Source organism: Balaenoptera physalus (assembly GCF_965194825.1).
Source record: "Balaenoptera physalus genome assembly, chromosome: 1".
Lineage (NCBI taxonomy): Eukaryota > Metazoa > Chordata > Mammalia > Artiodactyla > Balaenopteridae > Balaenoptera > Balaenoptera physalus.
The window spans coordinates 24398090-24415450 of NC_138882.1; the positions used below are offsets into that span (position 1 = coordinate 24398090).

Here is a 17361-nt window from a genome sequence, read left to right on the forward strand (position 1 = left end):
AGGCCGCGTGCCCGCCTCCTGCACACGGGATTGGCGGGTGGAATCTCGGACGCGGCGCGCGAAGCCGGGATTTCCGACTCGAGTGGGCCCCAGCCCTGCGGGCCCGGGAGCCCAGCCATTGGAAGACGCCTGGGGCTCAGGGTTGAGGCCGGGTAGAGGTCTGGCTAATGTTATTCCTGGTGCTGGCCATGAGCCGCACCTCGACGGCAAGAGGAGCTCTCCAGGTTGCTGATTTGAGGGGACGAATGTGACGACGCTCTTGGCGGGGCTTCAGACAGGAGCTTGGGGACCTGTGGGCTCCGAGCCAGGCGCCTCGGTGCGCCCGGGGATTATCCGGGTTGGAGCTGGGAGGCCCCCGGCTGCCGCCCGCTCCCTCCCGGCCCGCGCAGGGAGGCGGCGGCGGAGCGCGGTTACTCACTTGAACTTCCGTGGTTCACGCGATTGGTCTTATTAACTAGATTGCGAATAGGGTCAGTTCCTCTGTTTAGGAAATGATGGGCTCCTTAGAGCCTTTCTAAAGTAACCCCGACCACTGCCACTTGCTTTAAAACCCTCCACAAATGTGATGTTTACTTTTTCATCAGTAGTAAATATAAGTACTACGGGGAACAGGTGACAGAGGAAGGAGATGGCGTCTCAAGAGGAAGGCGTCTCAGAACAGCAGGAGAGACCGTTGGTTCCCCACCGCCTCTCTCAGTCTTTCTACAGGCCTTTCCGTATAATCCACACCCCACCCCCAGCAGTGGGCTGCTTTCTGCAGTGTTCCTCAAGTTGATCACGTCCAGGAGAACAAGTCCCTGGTTCTTGAGTTTCTGGACCCTTAAAAGTGAGTCCCTGGTGTTGCAGTGGTTAAGAATCCGCCTGACAATGCAGGGGACACCGGTTGGATCCCTGGTCTGGGAAGATCCCACATGCCCACATGCTGTGGATCAGCTAAGCCGGTACGCCACAACTATTGAAGCCGCGCGCCTAGAGCCCACGGGCCACGACTACTGAGCCCACGTGCCACAACTACTGAAGCCACAGCAATGAGAAGCCCGTGCACCGCAATGAAGAGTAGCCCTCCCCCCGCTTCCTTTGGCAGCAAGGAAGACCCAATGCAGCCAAAAATTAATTAATTTTAAAAATGTGAGGACCAAATATTTACTATGAAGCAAAATTACATTTCTATAACTTTCTCTGATTAGGAAAGTAATACATGTATATTGAGAAAAAATTTAGAAAATACAAAAAAAGTAAAAGTCAAAATCACCCATAGCCATACTTCCTAAGGATCATTTTCTGCAGACATTTTTTGGTGTGTTTCCTTACACGTTATTTTGTATGCATACATACCTTTTCCATCATTGGAAATAAATGATATACATGTGGTTTTGAAATTTCTATACTAGATATACAATAAATATTTTCCAATGTCACTGAAAAGTTATTCAAAACAAGATTTTAGTGACTACTTAGCGTTCCATTAAATGGATGCACTGTACTAATTTAACCATGCTCTCAAAGATCAGCATTAGGTTTATTAATTCATTCAATATATATTTATTGAGCCCAGTTTCTGGGGATCCAGCCACGAACAAAACAGACAAAAGTCCTTATCTTCATAAAACCTATATCAATTTTTAAAATTATTGTTCATACTACTGTGAGAATGTGCCTAACTCTTTGACTATTTCCTTAGCCTGGATCCCTAAAAGTGCGATCTCGTGGTTCAGTGTGTAGAAGCCTTAAATGCTTCCCGTAGTGGCCATGTTGCAGCCCAGCCTAGTTGTCACCAGCATGGGCTCTGACACCAGAAACCCTACAGCTCAAACTAGCTGAAGGAAGAGGGGGACTTCTGACACAGCCCTTAGGAAAGGTGCCGTGGAGCACACTAACAGAAGGAGCACCTACACCATGAGGACCTTGGGGACGGGAACCAGAGCTCCCTAACGGTGCCTGTGCTTCTGAGGGACGCTCGGCTTCCCCATGGTCCACTGGGAGGCTGCAGGGCCCCCTGGCTGTCTGGCTCTGGCCTGCAGTACAAAAGGTTGTGTGCCGAGTGTGTGTGTGTGCGTGTGTGTGTGTTGGAGTGGGGCGAGGTGTAGGAGACACCAGTATCTCACACCTGTCAGCCCCCTTACACACATCCATCCCTTACCTGGTTGCCTTGGTAACTCCTGCCTCAGCTTCCAGGAGTGGAGGTGAAACATGAGGAGGACTGGAGAGCCTGGGAAAGGAGGCCGAGTTGGTGGCCCCCAGTGCTGGCTTGATTCCCAGCCAGGGCAGGCCACGTAAGACAGGGAGCAGCCAAAGCACTTGGTCCTCCTGACTAAGCTTGAACATGTGAACTCCTGACCAGAAACTGGCTATTTTTTGTGGTACTTTGTGATCTTTTTTTCATCTCCAAAGTTTAAAGTTTATGCGTACGAAGTTTTAAATATATTTTTTAATTGTAGGCAATCCCGTTTCATTTTCTTGTAATGACCTTGCTGACTCTAAAGGCTCATTTCATCTGTGCAGCGGCCCCTGCTGTGGCTCCCATGGCCATTACGTTTGATGCCTGTGAAGTTCCTTTGGGTACAAGTGTTGGATGGATGAGATGAGATGAGACGAGACGAGACGAGACGAGACGAGAAGACCCGTCCTCCCCACCCAGCCAGTTAGGATATACCCTCAGGAAGCCTGGTGCTGCCATCCTGCCATGGACATATACTCTCCTTCTCTGGCACCTGTCTTCTTGGGTGCCTACTCTATCACTTTACTCCATCTGAACAGACAGAGAAGTCCAGAAAGAAAACGGGGAGTTCACTAAGCTTCCAGGACTGACCACCTCACTCCTCTCCTCTGATCCTCTCATCCACCAGTCAGATGGGTTCGGCTGTTCCTGCCCTTCCTCCCTTCTCACCCCCCACCCCACGGTCCTGCCCCCTCTTCATCTCCAGCTGTCCCAACAAAGTGGACAGTGCTTCATTTCTGCCTTCACTTGTCCAGGGTCTTCACTCTCAAGGCTTCAGGGCATCCTTCCTGGTCTGTCTCCGGATAGCAGGCTTATCTTCCTAAGAATGGAGATGATCCAGGGAAGGAGGGCGAATCCTGAGCTGCTCCCAGCCAGTCAAACGGCAGGTCCCCTGGACTCCTAGTCCTTCCTGATATAGGAATCTCCAGGGAGTCACACTTTGCATGCATTTTTGCCTTGTTGTTCTTATACCAATAATCCATGTTTATATTGTAGAACAATTAGAAATTAGATCAAATGGAAAAATGAACACTGCCTGTAATCCTACCACCTAAAGAGAATCAATGTGACTCTTTTGGAATATGACTCTACACCTCTTTTTCATATGCGGTAAGGCACACCTTAACCTTGATTTTTTTTTTTTTGGCCATGCCACGCGGCTTGCGGGATCGGGCTTTTTCCCCAACCAGGGATCAAACCTGGGGCCCTTGGCAGTGAGAGCGCTGAATCCTGACCACTGGACCGCCAGGGAATTCCCTTAACCTTGATTTTTTAAAACAGGTACGTACTGATGTTGTATGTAAACAGGTCAGGTTGTGTATGAACAGGAGATTCAAAAACCGAAACAATTTTGTTTTAGGATGGTGGGATTATGGGTGGTTTTCAATTCATTCAAAATTATCTTTAATGTTGTTACTTTATCTATTCAGTGGAAAAAAATTGTAATTACAGCTCATTTCTAATGGGATTTGGTTCACTGTCCGTATTAGTTTTCTGCTGCTGCCATAAGAATTCATCACAAAGTTAGCAGCTTAAAACAGAACGGATTTGTTATCTCACATTCTGTGGGTCAGAAATCTGAGTGGACCCAACTGGCTTCTGTGTACCAAATCAAGGTGTCAGCTGATCTGGGTTCTTACCTGGAGGTTCTGGGGGGAAATCGGCATCCAGTCTCGTTCAGGTTGTTGGAAGAATTTGGTTCCATGAGACTGTAGGACTGAGGTCCCTTTTCCTTGCTGGCTGTCAGCTGGGAGTCATTCTCACCTTCTAGAAGTTACTCACGTTCCCTGGCTCATGGTCCTTTTCATCTTCAAACCGGCAATGGCAGATTGAGTCCTTCTCAAGCTTTGAATCTCTTTGACCTCCCCTTCTGCCTCATCTCTCCTGCCTCCAGTTGGAGAGAGTTCTCTGCTTTCATGTGATTAGATCGGGTGCACCTGCATAATCCAAACCAATCTCCCTATTTTAAGGTCTGTAAACTTAATTACATTTGCGAAGTCCCTTTGCCATGTAACAGAACATAGTCACAGTTTCTAAGGATTGGGGGGCATGGACGTATTTGGGGAGAACATTTTGTCTACCACATTGTCTCCCTGTGCGGATGAGCACATCCTTACATTTTGAAACGAAGCCGATCTCCTAGATATTTTTAGCTTGCATGGGATGATGTGAGCAGTCCCATCCTTGCTGCTGATTGCATGGGACTGGTTGGGAGTCCACAGACCTTTTAGAGCCACAGATACATCACTGAGAAGCTGGTAGAATTCTTTAGATGATTTTGATATCCTTCTTGTAGAGAAAGCGACTGTATGCACTGGTACTCACAACATGCCAAGTGGCAGTTCTTCATTTTGATGTCTTAGAGAGGTAAAATAGACATTTAAAAGTCAGAGACAAATCTTCTCTCCCCATCTCCAACAATATTCTTGCCAAGTCCTCAAGTCCTGGCTGTCCATAGACTAGCTCCTTTTCCCCTTTGCTATTCACTTGCTATTAATTAGCTTTGTACGCCAAAATAGAAAATCCATGAACTTCAATAAGTCAGGCATAAGGAAACCCCGCTGAACGGGAAAGGTAAATGTAGGGGAGTTGCCAGATGTGGCAGCTTCCAAATGACATGTTTAATAATGCCTGTGTCATCAGCAGAGCATGGGGCATGCTGATCTCTACCCCATAGATTTGCATTGCCTCAGCCTTGATTTCTTCATCTGAAAAATGGGAATAATAATACCTACCTCAAGGAGTAGTTGCAAGAATTAAGTCATATAATATATATGAGGTTGCCTAGCATAGCTCCCAGGTTCAGAGTGAATGCTCAGTAAACATTCGCTTGCCTGCCCTGTCCCCAGAACCACTATTGCAAAGGTTGAAGTGCTTTCTAAGGAGATGGCATATGTGAGTGATTGTTTACAATACTATTTTTGGAATGAGAGTTGGAGGGATATAAATATTACAAATGAAAGCAGAATCTAAACCGTTATTACAGTCTTCAGCGCCACCTAGGGGTTGGGGGACCTTGGTCACGCCGATTCTTCAGATCTTTATGTCGCTCTCATTCCCCATTATTGCTCCCTCTCTCCTACGTAAAGGACACTAGAAATTAAATACAGAGACACAGAGTGAAACATCACTTTTATTTCAGCAGATTATCTACATTTGATTGTTTTCTTTTTGCTAAGTTAAAAAAAACAAACACGTAAATACATGTGGGTTCCGGTGATAAGTTCTCTAAAACAGTGGGGGAAATAACCTAAATATGCACAGGCAATGCTCTGTCTCTGGAGGAGCAGAGGAGTGGGTGAGGTTAGGGCTGTCTGATCCCCAGGGCAATGAAGTCCTAGAGCTGAATCCCAAATCCTCCTTTTTAAAAGGAAATGGTGGCCCAAAGGCTTCTGCATTTGTTTGAGGTCACAGTTTATGGCCCTATTAGATCCAGAAACCAGGTGTCCTGATACCCTGTCCACTGCCCCTAGCCTAAAGCCCTTCATCCTCCCTTCTAGCACTCTCTCAGGGGACTGGGGACCCAAGTATATGTACAAAAGCCCAGAGTGGATCAACATTTTGGTGAATGGGGGTTCTTTTTAGACCTCCTCCCCACCTAGGGGAAACAGAGGGATTTTTTGTTTTGTTTTAATTCATCACATAATAGAGTAAATCAGTCTATTTTCCCACTTCTCATTGTAGGGTCTGTTGTCCCATCCTCGGTTGAGAATCTGCTAGAGAACAGAAGCTCCTAGCTGACAATCTGTCCATGCTCAGCTATATCCTTTAACAAGTAGGCTGGGATTTCCTTCTACAGCTCTGCAATCGGGTTGCATTAATTACTCATGTAAGTGCTTAGGGTGGGTGACGGACAGGAGAGCAAGAAATGGAAGAACACACGAGAAAGGTAAAATAGGGGCACTCAATTGGGGCAGGGGTAACTTGCTAAGTAGAAAATTAAGACCTATGTTAAGACCTGCTTTGTGCATGTGTCTAGTCAGAGGCCTCCATGGCTGCACCCCACACCTACGGCTTCAGCTTCCTTGGTACAGGCGCCCCATCCGAGGCACAGCTGCACTTCTGCACCCTCATGTTGGGCAAGCTGACCACCTGGGTCCTGGGCTTGCCTCCCTCCGGGATGCTGACAATCATGGGCAGCGAGGTCGTCTCTGAGGCGATGCACTGTCTCGGCCCCAGAAATGGCCACTTGAAGGTCAGGGGCTCTGGGGGCTGCTGGCAGGTGCCCACACACTCATAGGCCAGGAAGCCTGGGGGCTCCAGGACCCAGTTCTCAGCCCACTTCATCCCCTGCAGGTCAATGTACACCTCCCGGCGGCAGCAGCGGGTGCCCTCGGTCACTGGTGCCTTAGGATCACAGTTTCCCTGAGCTCTGTGGGGGGCAAGGAGAGGCAGAGTCAGAGGTCAGCTGGGAGGGCAGAGGTCAGGGGGCTCAGGGCAGGGCTTAGTGGAGCATCTGGAGGGAGATTTATGATTCATCTCTCATATTAAAAAGGAACTGGTTATTTGTGATAAGTGGTGAATGAATAAACATATCCAAATATAAATTATAAATCAGTTACTGTTTACTAAAGGTTTCCTATTATGCTAGGCACTGAACTAAGTACTTTACATATATTATCTCAGATGATACCTGCATTTCATCCTCAGATGAACCTTGAAGAGGTTCCAGTATTATTCCTATTACACATGAGGACACAGAGACCCAAAGGTGTTAACTGACATGCCAGAGTTCCTGCAGCAGTAGAAGGCAAAGCTACATGGACCCAGGCTGTATGATCCCAAAGGCCTGTTATTAATCACTCTACTGCACAGCTCCATCCACTCCAAATAGCTAACTTGTCCCAAGAAGAAAGAATTCACTAATGCCAGAGGAAAGCTGTTCAACCTTAGTAACCGCTAATGCTAATATTTTTCAAAGAATTAATCAGGGAAAAAGGTAGAGTGAAAACAGATAATTACAATAATGTATATGTATCAATGACAACATAAAGCTCGTTGAAAATATCTGAAGTTTTTTGGTTTTTGGTTTTCGGTTTTTGGTTTTGTTTGGGTTTTTTTGCCAGTCGGTTGGCTTGCGGGATCTTAGCTCCCCGACCAGGGACTGAACCTGCCCCCCCCACCCCGCTCCCCCGCAGTGAAAGCGAGGAGTTCTAACCACTGGGATGCCAGGGAATTCCCTGAAGATATTTTCAATAAAATATTTGAATAATAAAAATTTCTACCATTAGAAACTCTTAACATGTAGTGGGGAATCAGTTGCATCCTGGTGCTATCTGCATCTGCCCCTCAGCTGGACCCCACCGCGGTGGGCGTGGACCACCCAGTCTACTAGAGTCCTGGCCCTGCACCTACCCGTAATCCCTGAGGTCCAGGGTGTGCAGCTCCAGCTGGGGCTCCCGCTGCCCGGCGCCCGACGGCCCCTGCGAGGCGAAGCGGACCAGCCTGTGGGCGCTGGAGGCCAGCGGGCCCAGATGCTCCCGCTGCACCGACACCTGCAGCAGCAGCGGCTGCCGGGGCCGGCGCAGCTGCTGCCAGAAGTTCACGGCATCCGTCACGTCCAAGGCCTTCCAGCCGCTCTCATGGACGGACACCAGCCTAGGACACCACACGGAGACACAGGCCCGCGCTAAGGGGTGGGGACTGGGACGGCTGGGGTGGCCCCGGGGCGGGAGCCCTCTCCCCCTCCCCCATCCCCCCCAAGGGGCCCGGCCGGGACCGCGCCGCCCCTCCTCCCCCAGGCCACCCCTCCTCCCGCGCCGGGCCCAGCTCCCCTCCTCATCCCCGCCCCGCACCCCAGCCGCCACCTCCCCACCTGGAGTCGATGAGGGAGGTGCGGTTGGAACCGTCGTCGCGGACGTGCAGCCACTGGACGGTGACCCGGGCGCGGTCGCTGCGCGGGAAGAGCCGCTCGTGGCTGCGGAGCGCGGCCTTGGGGACCGGCTCCTGGAAGAGGCGCAGCACGGCCTGCACCAGCTCGCTGTGGGGCGGCAGCCGCTGCTCCATGTCGAACACCAGCAGGTGCGAGGAGACCTCGGACACCAGGAACCTGCCGGCCACCTCTGGGGACACGAGCGGGGTCAGCGGGGCCCCTCCGGGCACCAGGGGAGCTCTGAGGGTGGCAGGGCCAATGCCTATCCCCCCTGTAGGTCTGGGCATTGTTTGTAACAATCTCCGCCCGCCCAGCGGGAAGGCTGGCAGTGCCGACAGGGCTACCTCAGCTGAGATGCTGAAGATCAGAATCCTCACCTGGGGACACCTGGCCTTGGGTCTAGCTCTGGCCACGGAGGAGGTGAGTCCAGGCCCAGGGAGGTAACAGGCTGAATAGGACTCAGGATGGCTGCATCCCTGACAGCTGAAGAGCTCGGCGTTACGCTACAGTGTTGTCCCTACACCTTTTCATCCGCAATAACGCACTTTAATATTCACAGCGCTGGGAGATGGGTCAGCTACAGTCACACCAGTGCTCCGGAGGAACAAACAGAGAAGCAAAAAGATGATTCTAAAACCATTTGCTCAAGGTCAGGCTACTAGTGGCAATGTGAAAATGGTACCCCGGAAGCCCTGACCCTACGCCGCTCCCTGAGACTGCGCCAGTGTTCTCGCCACACCCACACGCTCCCATTGGCTCTGCTTTCTCTTCTCCATCCTCATCTTCTCTGATGCCTTAGCTTTGGTCCAGCTCCTCCTGGCCCCGAGGGGTGGGGCCCTCAGTGTAGACAGAGACCAGGGGCCCGGGCCCAGCCTTCCTCACAGTCCATGGTCCCTCCCCATCGCCCTGTGGACCCTGCGCCCCCAGACCGCCTCCCCAGAGCACGCCCCCCACCACGAGGACCAGGCTGCAGCAGGGAGGGAGGGCCTCACCTCGGAAGTTCTGGCTGAACCTCTTCCCCCGGGAGCGGGCCCCGTGGCTGCGCTGCAGCAGGGCCACGTACTGGGCCCTCACGTGGGCGGGGATGACCAGCCCCTCCACATCGGCCTCGTCCAGGACGGGAGCCTCGCTGAGGCGCAGCTGCCGCAGCAGGCTGCCCAGGACCCGCTCCTCGGTCAGGGCCGCCCCGGGGCCGGCCAGGGGCAGCGCCCAGAGCGCCCAGCAGAGCCAGAGGGGCCGCATGGTGCTGCTCGGGAGAGGGAGGGGCAGAGAGGACGTGTCCCCGGAGGAGGCTCCGGGAGGGTCCCAGCTGGGTGTGCTGAGGGCCAGGCTGGGCCAGCTTTATAGCCAGGCCTGGGCTGGGCCTGGGGGGTGGGAGGGAGGGAGCCCGGGAGGGAGGGAGGTCACACCCCTCGGACCTCCTGGGAGTTCAGCGGCCAGACAGGTCCCTGAGCCCCGAGGAGGGGGCTGTCTAGAAAGGGCACAAAGGGCTGTCTGGATGCCACACGGGCCTGGGGCCTCTGACCGCTGCTGTCTGGCAGCTCAATAATAATTTTAGTGCCTATTGAATTTCCCTGACCCCACCCCAGTCCTAGTCTATGAAAAAGTGAGCCGCTTCTGTGAAAACAAGTGTCCCATTAGCCGGCTGTTTAAATCTCTTTCCTGCAGGCCAGTCTGGATCTAGGTTTGCTCACTGAGAGGAAGGAGGGAACGTGTTCTGCACTCCTGCCTGTTCCGGTCCAGGACCCATTCGGGGCACTTTCACAGAAGCCCCTTGAGTCGCCTCCCTCCATTCTCCAGTCCCTGCAAGCCCCCTCCCGCTCATCTCCACAGTCCCTCAGGTGACCCCGTCCTCCCCGTGACAGAAGGAAGCTAGACGCTATCAAGACAGGAAAGCTGGCAGCTCGGCTCTCTGCCAGTCCCAGGAGAAGCGATTTCTGCAAATGTCTGTGCAACCACAGGACTGCAGTGAGGGAGCCCCCGCGTGCAGCATCCTTCCGGAGAGCCCTCTGCACAGTGAGCCTGCCGCGGGCTCACAGCACCAGCGCAGTCTGAGCCCAGGTTGTGCCCGGATTCAGAACAACAGAGCTGCCCAGAGTCACGTGGGTGGGAGCCCCCAGTGCCTCCTCGAACACACATTTGAGGCTGGCTGGGCTCAAGTAGGGGGCCTGCTGCTTGCTGGCTATTTGACCTGCTAACAAGTCCCCTAACTTCTCAGTGTCTCAATTTCTCCTCTGAAGGAGGGGGCGATGACAGGTCTACTTCACAGGATAGTGTGAAGATTGAACGGATTACACGCGTAAGACGCTGGCTGCAGCGCCCAGTGTCCTGAGCACCCTAGAGGGTTTGCTCTGGTTACCATCTGCCTGCTCTTGCAGTCTCGGGGGCACCTTTCTAAAAATTCCGATGACAAGAAGAGCAGTCATTTCCTGAGTCTTGCTCTGTGCCAGGCAGTGTTCGGGGCCCTGAACGTGTATGCACAACAGCGCTAGGAGGCAGGTGCCAGCATCCGCAGATCTTCCAGATGCGAAGTCAGAACACGCGCGGCGAAGGAACCTGCCTGCGCTCGCTCAGCAAGTCCCCGATGCCCCTCCTGGCACAGGGGATTTGAGTATGCGCAGGAGGAAGCCTTTCCCAAAATGAGACAGCCTTACCTCCCCCTGTCCTGTCACGTGGGAGGTGAGCAATGACGGTGGAAGAGGACAAGGACGGTGGTTGGGGGCCGAGGGGCCCAGTGCGCAGGGAGCATCCCTGAGCCCTTTCCCAGCAGGGGGCAGTCTGGCCTCCTCTGTGGGTATGCTGTGTCACTGACAGGTCTCTCATGCCATCCCCCTGCCTCTGTGCTCCTCACATGTCCCAGGCAGAGGAAGAGAGAACCTTCTGATGCTCGAGGGCGGAATTCCCCCGGATGAGAGCACAAATTGCCACCATACGCCTATGTCCGTACATATATATATAGAGACGTATGCATATACCTGCGCGTGTGCATTTGCTTGGGTTTTAGTAGTAAGGTGGGGGGGGGCTTTGAATTCTAGGAAGGGGAGAAATAATAATGCTGATAATAATCATAATGGCTAATATTGTTTATGGGCTGCACACTGTTCTGAGTGCTTTATATACATTAACTCTTTATCCTCACAATTTGCCATTATTGTTCCCATTTTATAGATGAAGAAACTGAGGCATAAAACTGGGTACCTGACTTGCCCAAGGTCATACAGCTAGTAAGTGGCAGAGCTCGGGTTATTTGAAGGGAAGGAAACAAGGATTCTGTCAAACGTGTTCACAGGACAAGGTAAGAGGAAATACAGAAATCCTGACAGTTGAACGGGGTGGGAGGGGTAATGGATGGGGGAGAGCTGGGAGCCTCTCAGGGGGCAACACAATCATGACCTTTACTGCTTCTCTGCTCCCCTTTCCTCCTCTTGCACCTCTGTTTCCTCAGCATTTGTGTAATTCACAAGGCAGAATTCAAATCCCATCTTGGAGTTCATATATCACATTGTCCCAACACCCCCTGAAATATAAGGCGCCACCTGTGGGTCCGGCCTGAGGGGGCCCTCCTGCTCTCCCTGTGAAAAGTATAGCCTTCTTCAAAAGGAGAGCTGTTGCCTTTCTTTGCAAGTGATTAGCAAGGAAAGGACTTACTTGATGCAAACATTTGGGCCTTAAGTCAGGCCAAAAGGTGCAGAAGTGTCACATTTACAGGAGACCCAGGACTTGTGGCCCTCAGTCCCTGGAAGTTGTTCCATAAATATGCAGTAGCCCACCACGCTCGCTGCTGGGTGAGAGGAAGAGATGTGGCTTATCACTGGCCAGGGTGGTGCCAAGGATATGACACCCAGGCTGCCCTTGCAAGCCGAGGCCCCCTCTCCAGGCCCCCAACATCTAGACCCCCCGGAGCTCCCCGGGGCTGGAAGCTCACGATGGGGCCTTGCGGGGCCCCTGTGCTGCAGCTCCCTGACAAGCCAGTGCGCCAAGGAGATGCCTCAGGGCTGAGGACCTCTCAGTCAATCCAGGGTCGCGTCTGGGCTGGGCAGGGGATGCAGGGGAGGCAGACAGACAGAGGGCAAGTCCCCCAGCCCCAGCTTCAGTACTTCTGAATATTTTCGCATTCAAGGACCGTTACATAGGACACAGGAGCCCAGGGTGCTGATTCTGAACCGTGCCTCTCTGCCCAGAAGCCGCTTCTGCACCTGGGGTAACTGACCAGTTAAACTGAAACTTAGTTTTTCAGATAAGAAAGTAAAGTGGAAGCACCCTCCTCTGCCGGATTCTCTGCCTTTCCCAGGTGTCTCAATGGGCTCCTGGGCTGGCCTCCCAGCACGGAGCCGACTCTAGGGCTGAATCCTTCATGGGAACTGGAACTGACCGGGACCAGTCCTGCCTTCGTGGATGGGCTTCTGGGGTCCGGTGGTCAGGGAGCTCCTAGGGCCACTGGTGTCTGGGCAGATGGTCCACGGTTAGGAAACTGAAAATCCTTCCCAATCTCCTTTAAGGCGCAAGAGCCTGGGAGCATTTGTCACCCTCAGAGGATTTGTCCAGCAAGGTGCCCCATCCCCGGCCTTTTCCTGGCTACTCTGTAGAATCAGAGGGCTTAAGGCTGAAGTGGACCATCCCATCCATTCTCCTGCCCCCTGGTTTTTAGAGCTAAGAAAACTGAGGCCCAGAGAGGTGACAGCATCTCCAAGCTCACACAGGTAATGATGGATGCCTGCATAAAGTCAGGTCTTCCGATTCCCAGCCCCAAATCTTTCCACACCTTCAAACTATTTCCAGCTCATGGTCCTGCAGGACCCCCTGAAGCTGGCTGCGAGCATCCATAAGCCCCAGGCAAGCTGGGGACTCAGTCAATCCAGGGTCGAGTCTGGGCTGGGCAGGGGAGGCAGGGGAGGCAGACAGACAGAGGGCAAGTCCCCCAGACTCCTGAGGCTTCCTGGACACAGGCTCCTAGTCCTGAATGTGGATTCCAAGCGGACTGAAGAGTTTTGTTGGGGAAATAAAATAATTGAGCAATTAGCTAGTGGTGAATGTGGATTGGGAGACTTTTTTCAAGGGACCTATTAGTTGCAGGGAGGAAGGGCAGCTGCCCTTTGTCATGCAGAGTTGGGAACCAGGCCTCCCCTCCGACTGTGGATCTTGGGGGAGAGTCTGGTCAGGCAGTCTGTGGGGTCAGGTTGGGCTTGAAAAGTGGAAAAATTGTAAAATAGCCTCCACTGACCTTGTGGGAGGGGAGACTACTTACAAAACTGTCTGAATCAGACCTTTCTAAGGTAGAAGGAGTGCATACTGTTTACGAACCTGTGTTGTTAGGGGTTTGAAAAGTTTGTGAAGACTTTTTTCCCCAGAGATAGTATGTTGTGAATGCTCTAAGTGTAATCGTGTGAATTCTGTACAAGCATGCAATTACTACGCCTCCCGTCTGTTTGGTTGGCATGTTGTTGGCATGCACATGCGTTAGGACTGGGGACATTTACGACCAGTCTCCTCCCCGCCCCCGGTGGCCTTTAGATAACCCAGACTGGCAGCCTTGCTCTGTCTTCCCCAGACCGGTCCACGGCTCCTGCAGCCGCTTTCCCTGACCTGGAGTCACCCGGCCCAGCCATCCAGCACAGCTTGGCCATCATGGAGCCACAAAGCCCGCAGCCCCTGAGTGTCAGGGGTGGGCCCCCCCATGCCTCCCCTCCCCTCAGCCCCAGACAGCTTCTCTACAACCCCTGTTCGGGCACCTCCCACCTTCCGCCAGGTCTGGGTGTTTTTCCACAGGAGGCTCTTGGGGGCAAATCATCTGCGGAGCTGGTGTAACTACGGATTCCTGGACCCCAGCCCAGACCTCCTTAAAGGGCTTGGATGGGGGCCCGGGGCCAGGAATCTGAATGTTAGAGCTTCTGCGCGTGCACACGAGGGTGGAGGAGAGCAGGGTTGGGTGGCAGTGCGATAGCAGTCCTGTGGGAGAAAAGCATCCCATCCTACCATTAAGGAGAACCGTAACCCAGCCCTTTCCAGAGGGTTCCTCAGCTTCCTGATTGCCTGTGATGAGAGGAAATAAAGTGACCAGAAAAAAAAGGGAAAAGAATTTTTCCCCTGAGGTCTTTGGTGGGCTTTCCCTGAACATGTGAGAGTAAGAGCAGGCAAACAGAAAGGTTTTTTTTTTCTCCCTCTGGTAAAAAGCCCTTTTGTGTCTTTCCCCACAGCTTCAGTACTTCTGAATATTTTCACATTCAAGGACCGTGACATAGGACCCAGGAGCCCAGGGTGCTGATTCTGAACCGTGCCTCTCTGCCCAGGTGACGCCTAACTTGTCACTCTCGTGGCCACACGGAGCACAGACAGGGGTTCCTCCCCCGAGGCCCAGCCCGCTTTCCCACCCCCGCGTCCTGCCCCTCACAGCCGCCCTCCACTCAGCATTCAGGCCTCTCACAGAACACCCCCTGGAGGGTCATCTAGTGGCTCATTCTTCATCTCTCTTTTATCTTTGAAATGTTCTCATCTGGCAAGTCTCAGCATAAATTTCACTTCCTTTATGAAAACCCTTCCTAATGTTCTGAGCACCCCATCTCTCCCTGCCCAGTTCATCACTATGTTCTCTGGATGCCCTTGGTCCCTCGTGAAAACAGGGGGATGACACTCCCTGTGACATTCTGGAAAGAGATGCTGGGGTGCAGCTCTCCCCATAGAGCGCCTGCTCAGCGAGGGACGGACACCCTCTAGGTGTAATCATGCCTAACATGGTGCCCGGCAGATAGTTTGTGCTCGAACTGCACTTGCTGAAAAAAGAGAGAGGCAGGGGGTGGGCAGCAGGGGAAAAAGAGAAGAGTATCTGGATGGAAATTAGACACATGAGATCTTAGTCCAGACTGAGGCAACTATTGACTCAGGAAACTAATAACCAACACATACAACTTTAAAGTTGACAAACTTGGCAGATGGACAGACAATGAGAAGCGTCTCCTGTGCTCACTTCTAACCTCTGCTCTGCTTCCCCAAAGCAATACTAAATCTTGTATGAGCTTCCAGAACGTCTGGACCTGCACAAGCCCAGGTGTGCGATAACATCCGTGTGGTAACATGTTCTGTTTTCACCTGACAACACATCCTCCACTGCCTCCCTGCCCTTGGAGACACAGCCAGGAGTCATCAGGGCCAGAGCTGGGTCCTGATTCTCTTGATCTCATGTGATTCCCTTGGCCTTTTCTTTATTTTTTTTTCAGTGTGTCAAGATTTGCTTTTATAAACTAACTTGGCCAGATTAAGAAACTGAACAATATTTACACTTCTGAACTTCAAGGATCTAAATCTTGTCACATACTCCCCACCCAAATCCCCACCATCTTTTTAGATAACATGACATGAATAAGTAGGTCAAAATCCTTTTGAAAAAAATTTTTTTTTCTTTATTTCTATTTATTCATTTGTGCAAAGACAATATCAACATAGGTAATAGGAACACACTTTTAAGTTTAATTTTCCATTTTGAAAGGTTCAGAATTTTGTCTCTTCTTTCTACCCTTTTAAATACTTCGGTCCAACAAAACAGCACACAAATAAAAATTTATTCCCTTACTTTTCTTAAGGTCATATTGGGATAATTAGAATTGGCTCTTTAGAATTTAGGTATCATTTATAGTAAACTGGAGATTTCATCATAGAATAATACATGTAAGAATGTTATAACACACACACAAAAAAGTACAGGGAATTTGAAAAAGAACAAATTTCAGGGCACTTTCAAATTCTGAGGCATAAGAAAGCACTCTTGGGAATCCTTAAGTTAAAAGACTCTTCCCTTCAGATTCAGAATGAAGATTATTAGGAATTGTAACACAACGGGCACTGATGATATGGCCGATGGAAGATTCATTAGGTTAGGGAAAAATGGAGTTTCCATGTTTTAGTGAAGGGGCTGGCCAATGAAAGAAAACCCAGGAAGCCACTTTAAACTCATGTCCATGGCAGGTCAAATGATGCTGATACAAGTGTTTCCCTTAGAAAGGTATTATCCCATTGCTACCTTTCCAAGGCTTAGCCCTCAGATTGTTTATACTGATACTTCTCTTCTTCACATCACCTGTTCAAGGAGCAAACCTCCTGGAAGAATGGTGCTACAGACTGGAAAAGCAAGACTGTGGATACAGCAAAGGAGCTCTGGATCTCTAGTTGTTTGTCACGGTTTACACTGTCTAACGAGGAACCTAGCTGATCTAAAAATGGACTGTTAACTCTAAATCTAGTATATTTTGGGGATATGCTTATTGCTAAACAACTTTTGTGGTTTAGAAATGCCAAAACTTCCTTGACTCTCCTGGACATATTTTACTTTAAAAAAGGAAATATAATAGGCTAAAAGACAAAAATAAAAATCTATCTGTTCTTTAACAAATAACTAATATTTTAATGTTTTTATAAAAACAATTCCTTTCAGGTACTCTGAGTTACTTTTAAGCAACATTAAAAAAAGGTTCAGGGCTTGCCTGGTGACGTAGTGGTTAAGAATCCGCCTGCCAATGCAGGAGAAACGGGTTCGAGCCCTGGTCCGGGAAGATCCCACATGCCGCGAAGCAGCTAAGCCAGTGCACCACAACTACTGAGGCTGCGAGCCACAGCTACTGAAGTCCGTGTGCCTAGACCCCGTGCTCCGCAACAAGAAGAAGCCACCACAATGAGAAGCCCGCGCACCGCAACGAAGAGTAGCCTCTGCTCACCTCAACTAGAGAAAGCCCGTGCACAGCAACGAAGACCCAACACAGCCAAAAATAAATAAATTAAAAAAAAAACAAAAAAAAGTTTCAGCCTTCTTTAATACCAATATTTTGCACAACTTAAGATACAGCCATTGAGTTTAGCATTCCAAGGGAAAAAAAAGTAAAAGAAAAAAAGGAGAATAGTAACTTATCGGGAAGCTTATGTACTTAATAAAGTTAAGTTTGTTTTGGAGTCTTTAAAAAAAATTAGGCCCAGAATTTAATTATCCTAATTACCATCCCAATCGGATATCTCTATGTGTGGATTCTAGATAAGATAAAATATTTTGAACTAATAAATGTAAACCCATTGATTGGACTGTTTGTTTGGAATCTGTTTTACTGGGTTTAGATAAGGAAAACTTCAATAAAGCTAACTATATACTGAGTTCCACTGATTAAAAATGCAGTTTTAAAAACTCTGCTTTTGTGGTAAATTTCTGGACAAATCATAAAAGCACAACATCATAGATATTGTACTGTTCACAGGTACTTGTTGGAGAAGTGAAGTGCTTGTATTTAAACTATCA

At 50.6% G+C, this 17361-nt stretch overlaps 2 protein-coding genes across 2 annotated transcripts in view; one reads left to right on the forward strand and one right to left on the reverse strand.

Annotated features, from left to right (window-relative positions):
- Window positions 1-63: 63 nt before the first annotated feature.
- On the reverse strand, window positions 64-9355 carry LEFTY2 (left-right determination factor 2). Its single transcript, XM_082450252.1, has 4 exons — window positions 9083-9355; window positions 8034-8280; window positions 7574-7816; window positions 64-6590 (listed from the first exon to the last, which is right to left on the reverse strand). The coding sequence occupies exons 1-4, from the start codon at window positions 9330-9332 to the stop codon at window positions 6227-6229; spliced, it is 1104 nt and encodes a 367-aa protein (XP_082306378.1). The 5' UTR covers window positions 9333-9355; the 3' UTR covers window positions 64-6226.
- A 2815-nt stretch (window positions 9356-12170) lies between these two features.
- The window catches only part of LOC309644252 (uncharacterized protein), a 153229-nt gene continuing 148038 nt past the window's right edge, over window positions 12171-17361 (forward strand). The window contains exon 1 of the mRNA XM_082427922.1: window positions 12171-16873. The gene's annotated coding sequence lies outside the window, so the exon portion shown is untranslated. The remainder of the gene's footprint in view (window positions 16874-17361) is intronic.

Coding starts and splice junctions, on each gene's coding strand:
- LEFTY2 (XM_082450252.1), bottom strand. CDS start 9,332: ATGCGGCCCCTCTGGCTCTGCTGGGCGCTCTGGGCGCTGCCCCTGGCC. Junction 8,281..9,082: donor GTTCAGCCAGAACTTCCGAG/GTGAGGCCCTCC, acceptor TCGTGTCCCCAG/AGGTGGCCGGCAGGTTCCTG. Junction 7,817..8,033: donor ACCTCCCTCATCGACTCCAG/GTGGGGAGGTGG, acceptor GTGGTGTCCTAG/GCTGGTGTCCGTCCATGAGA.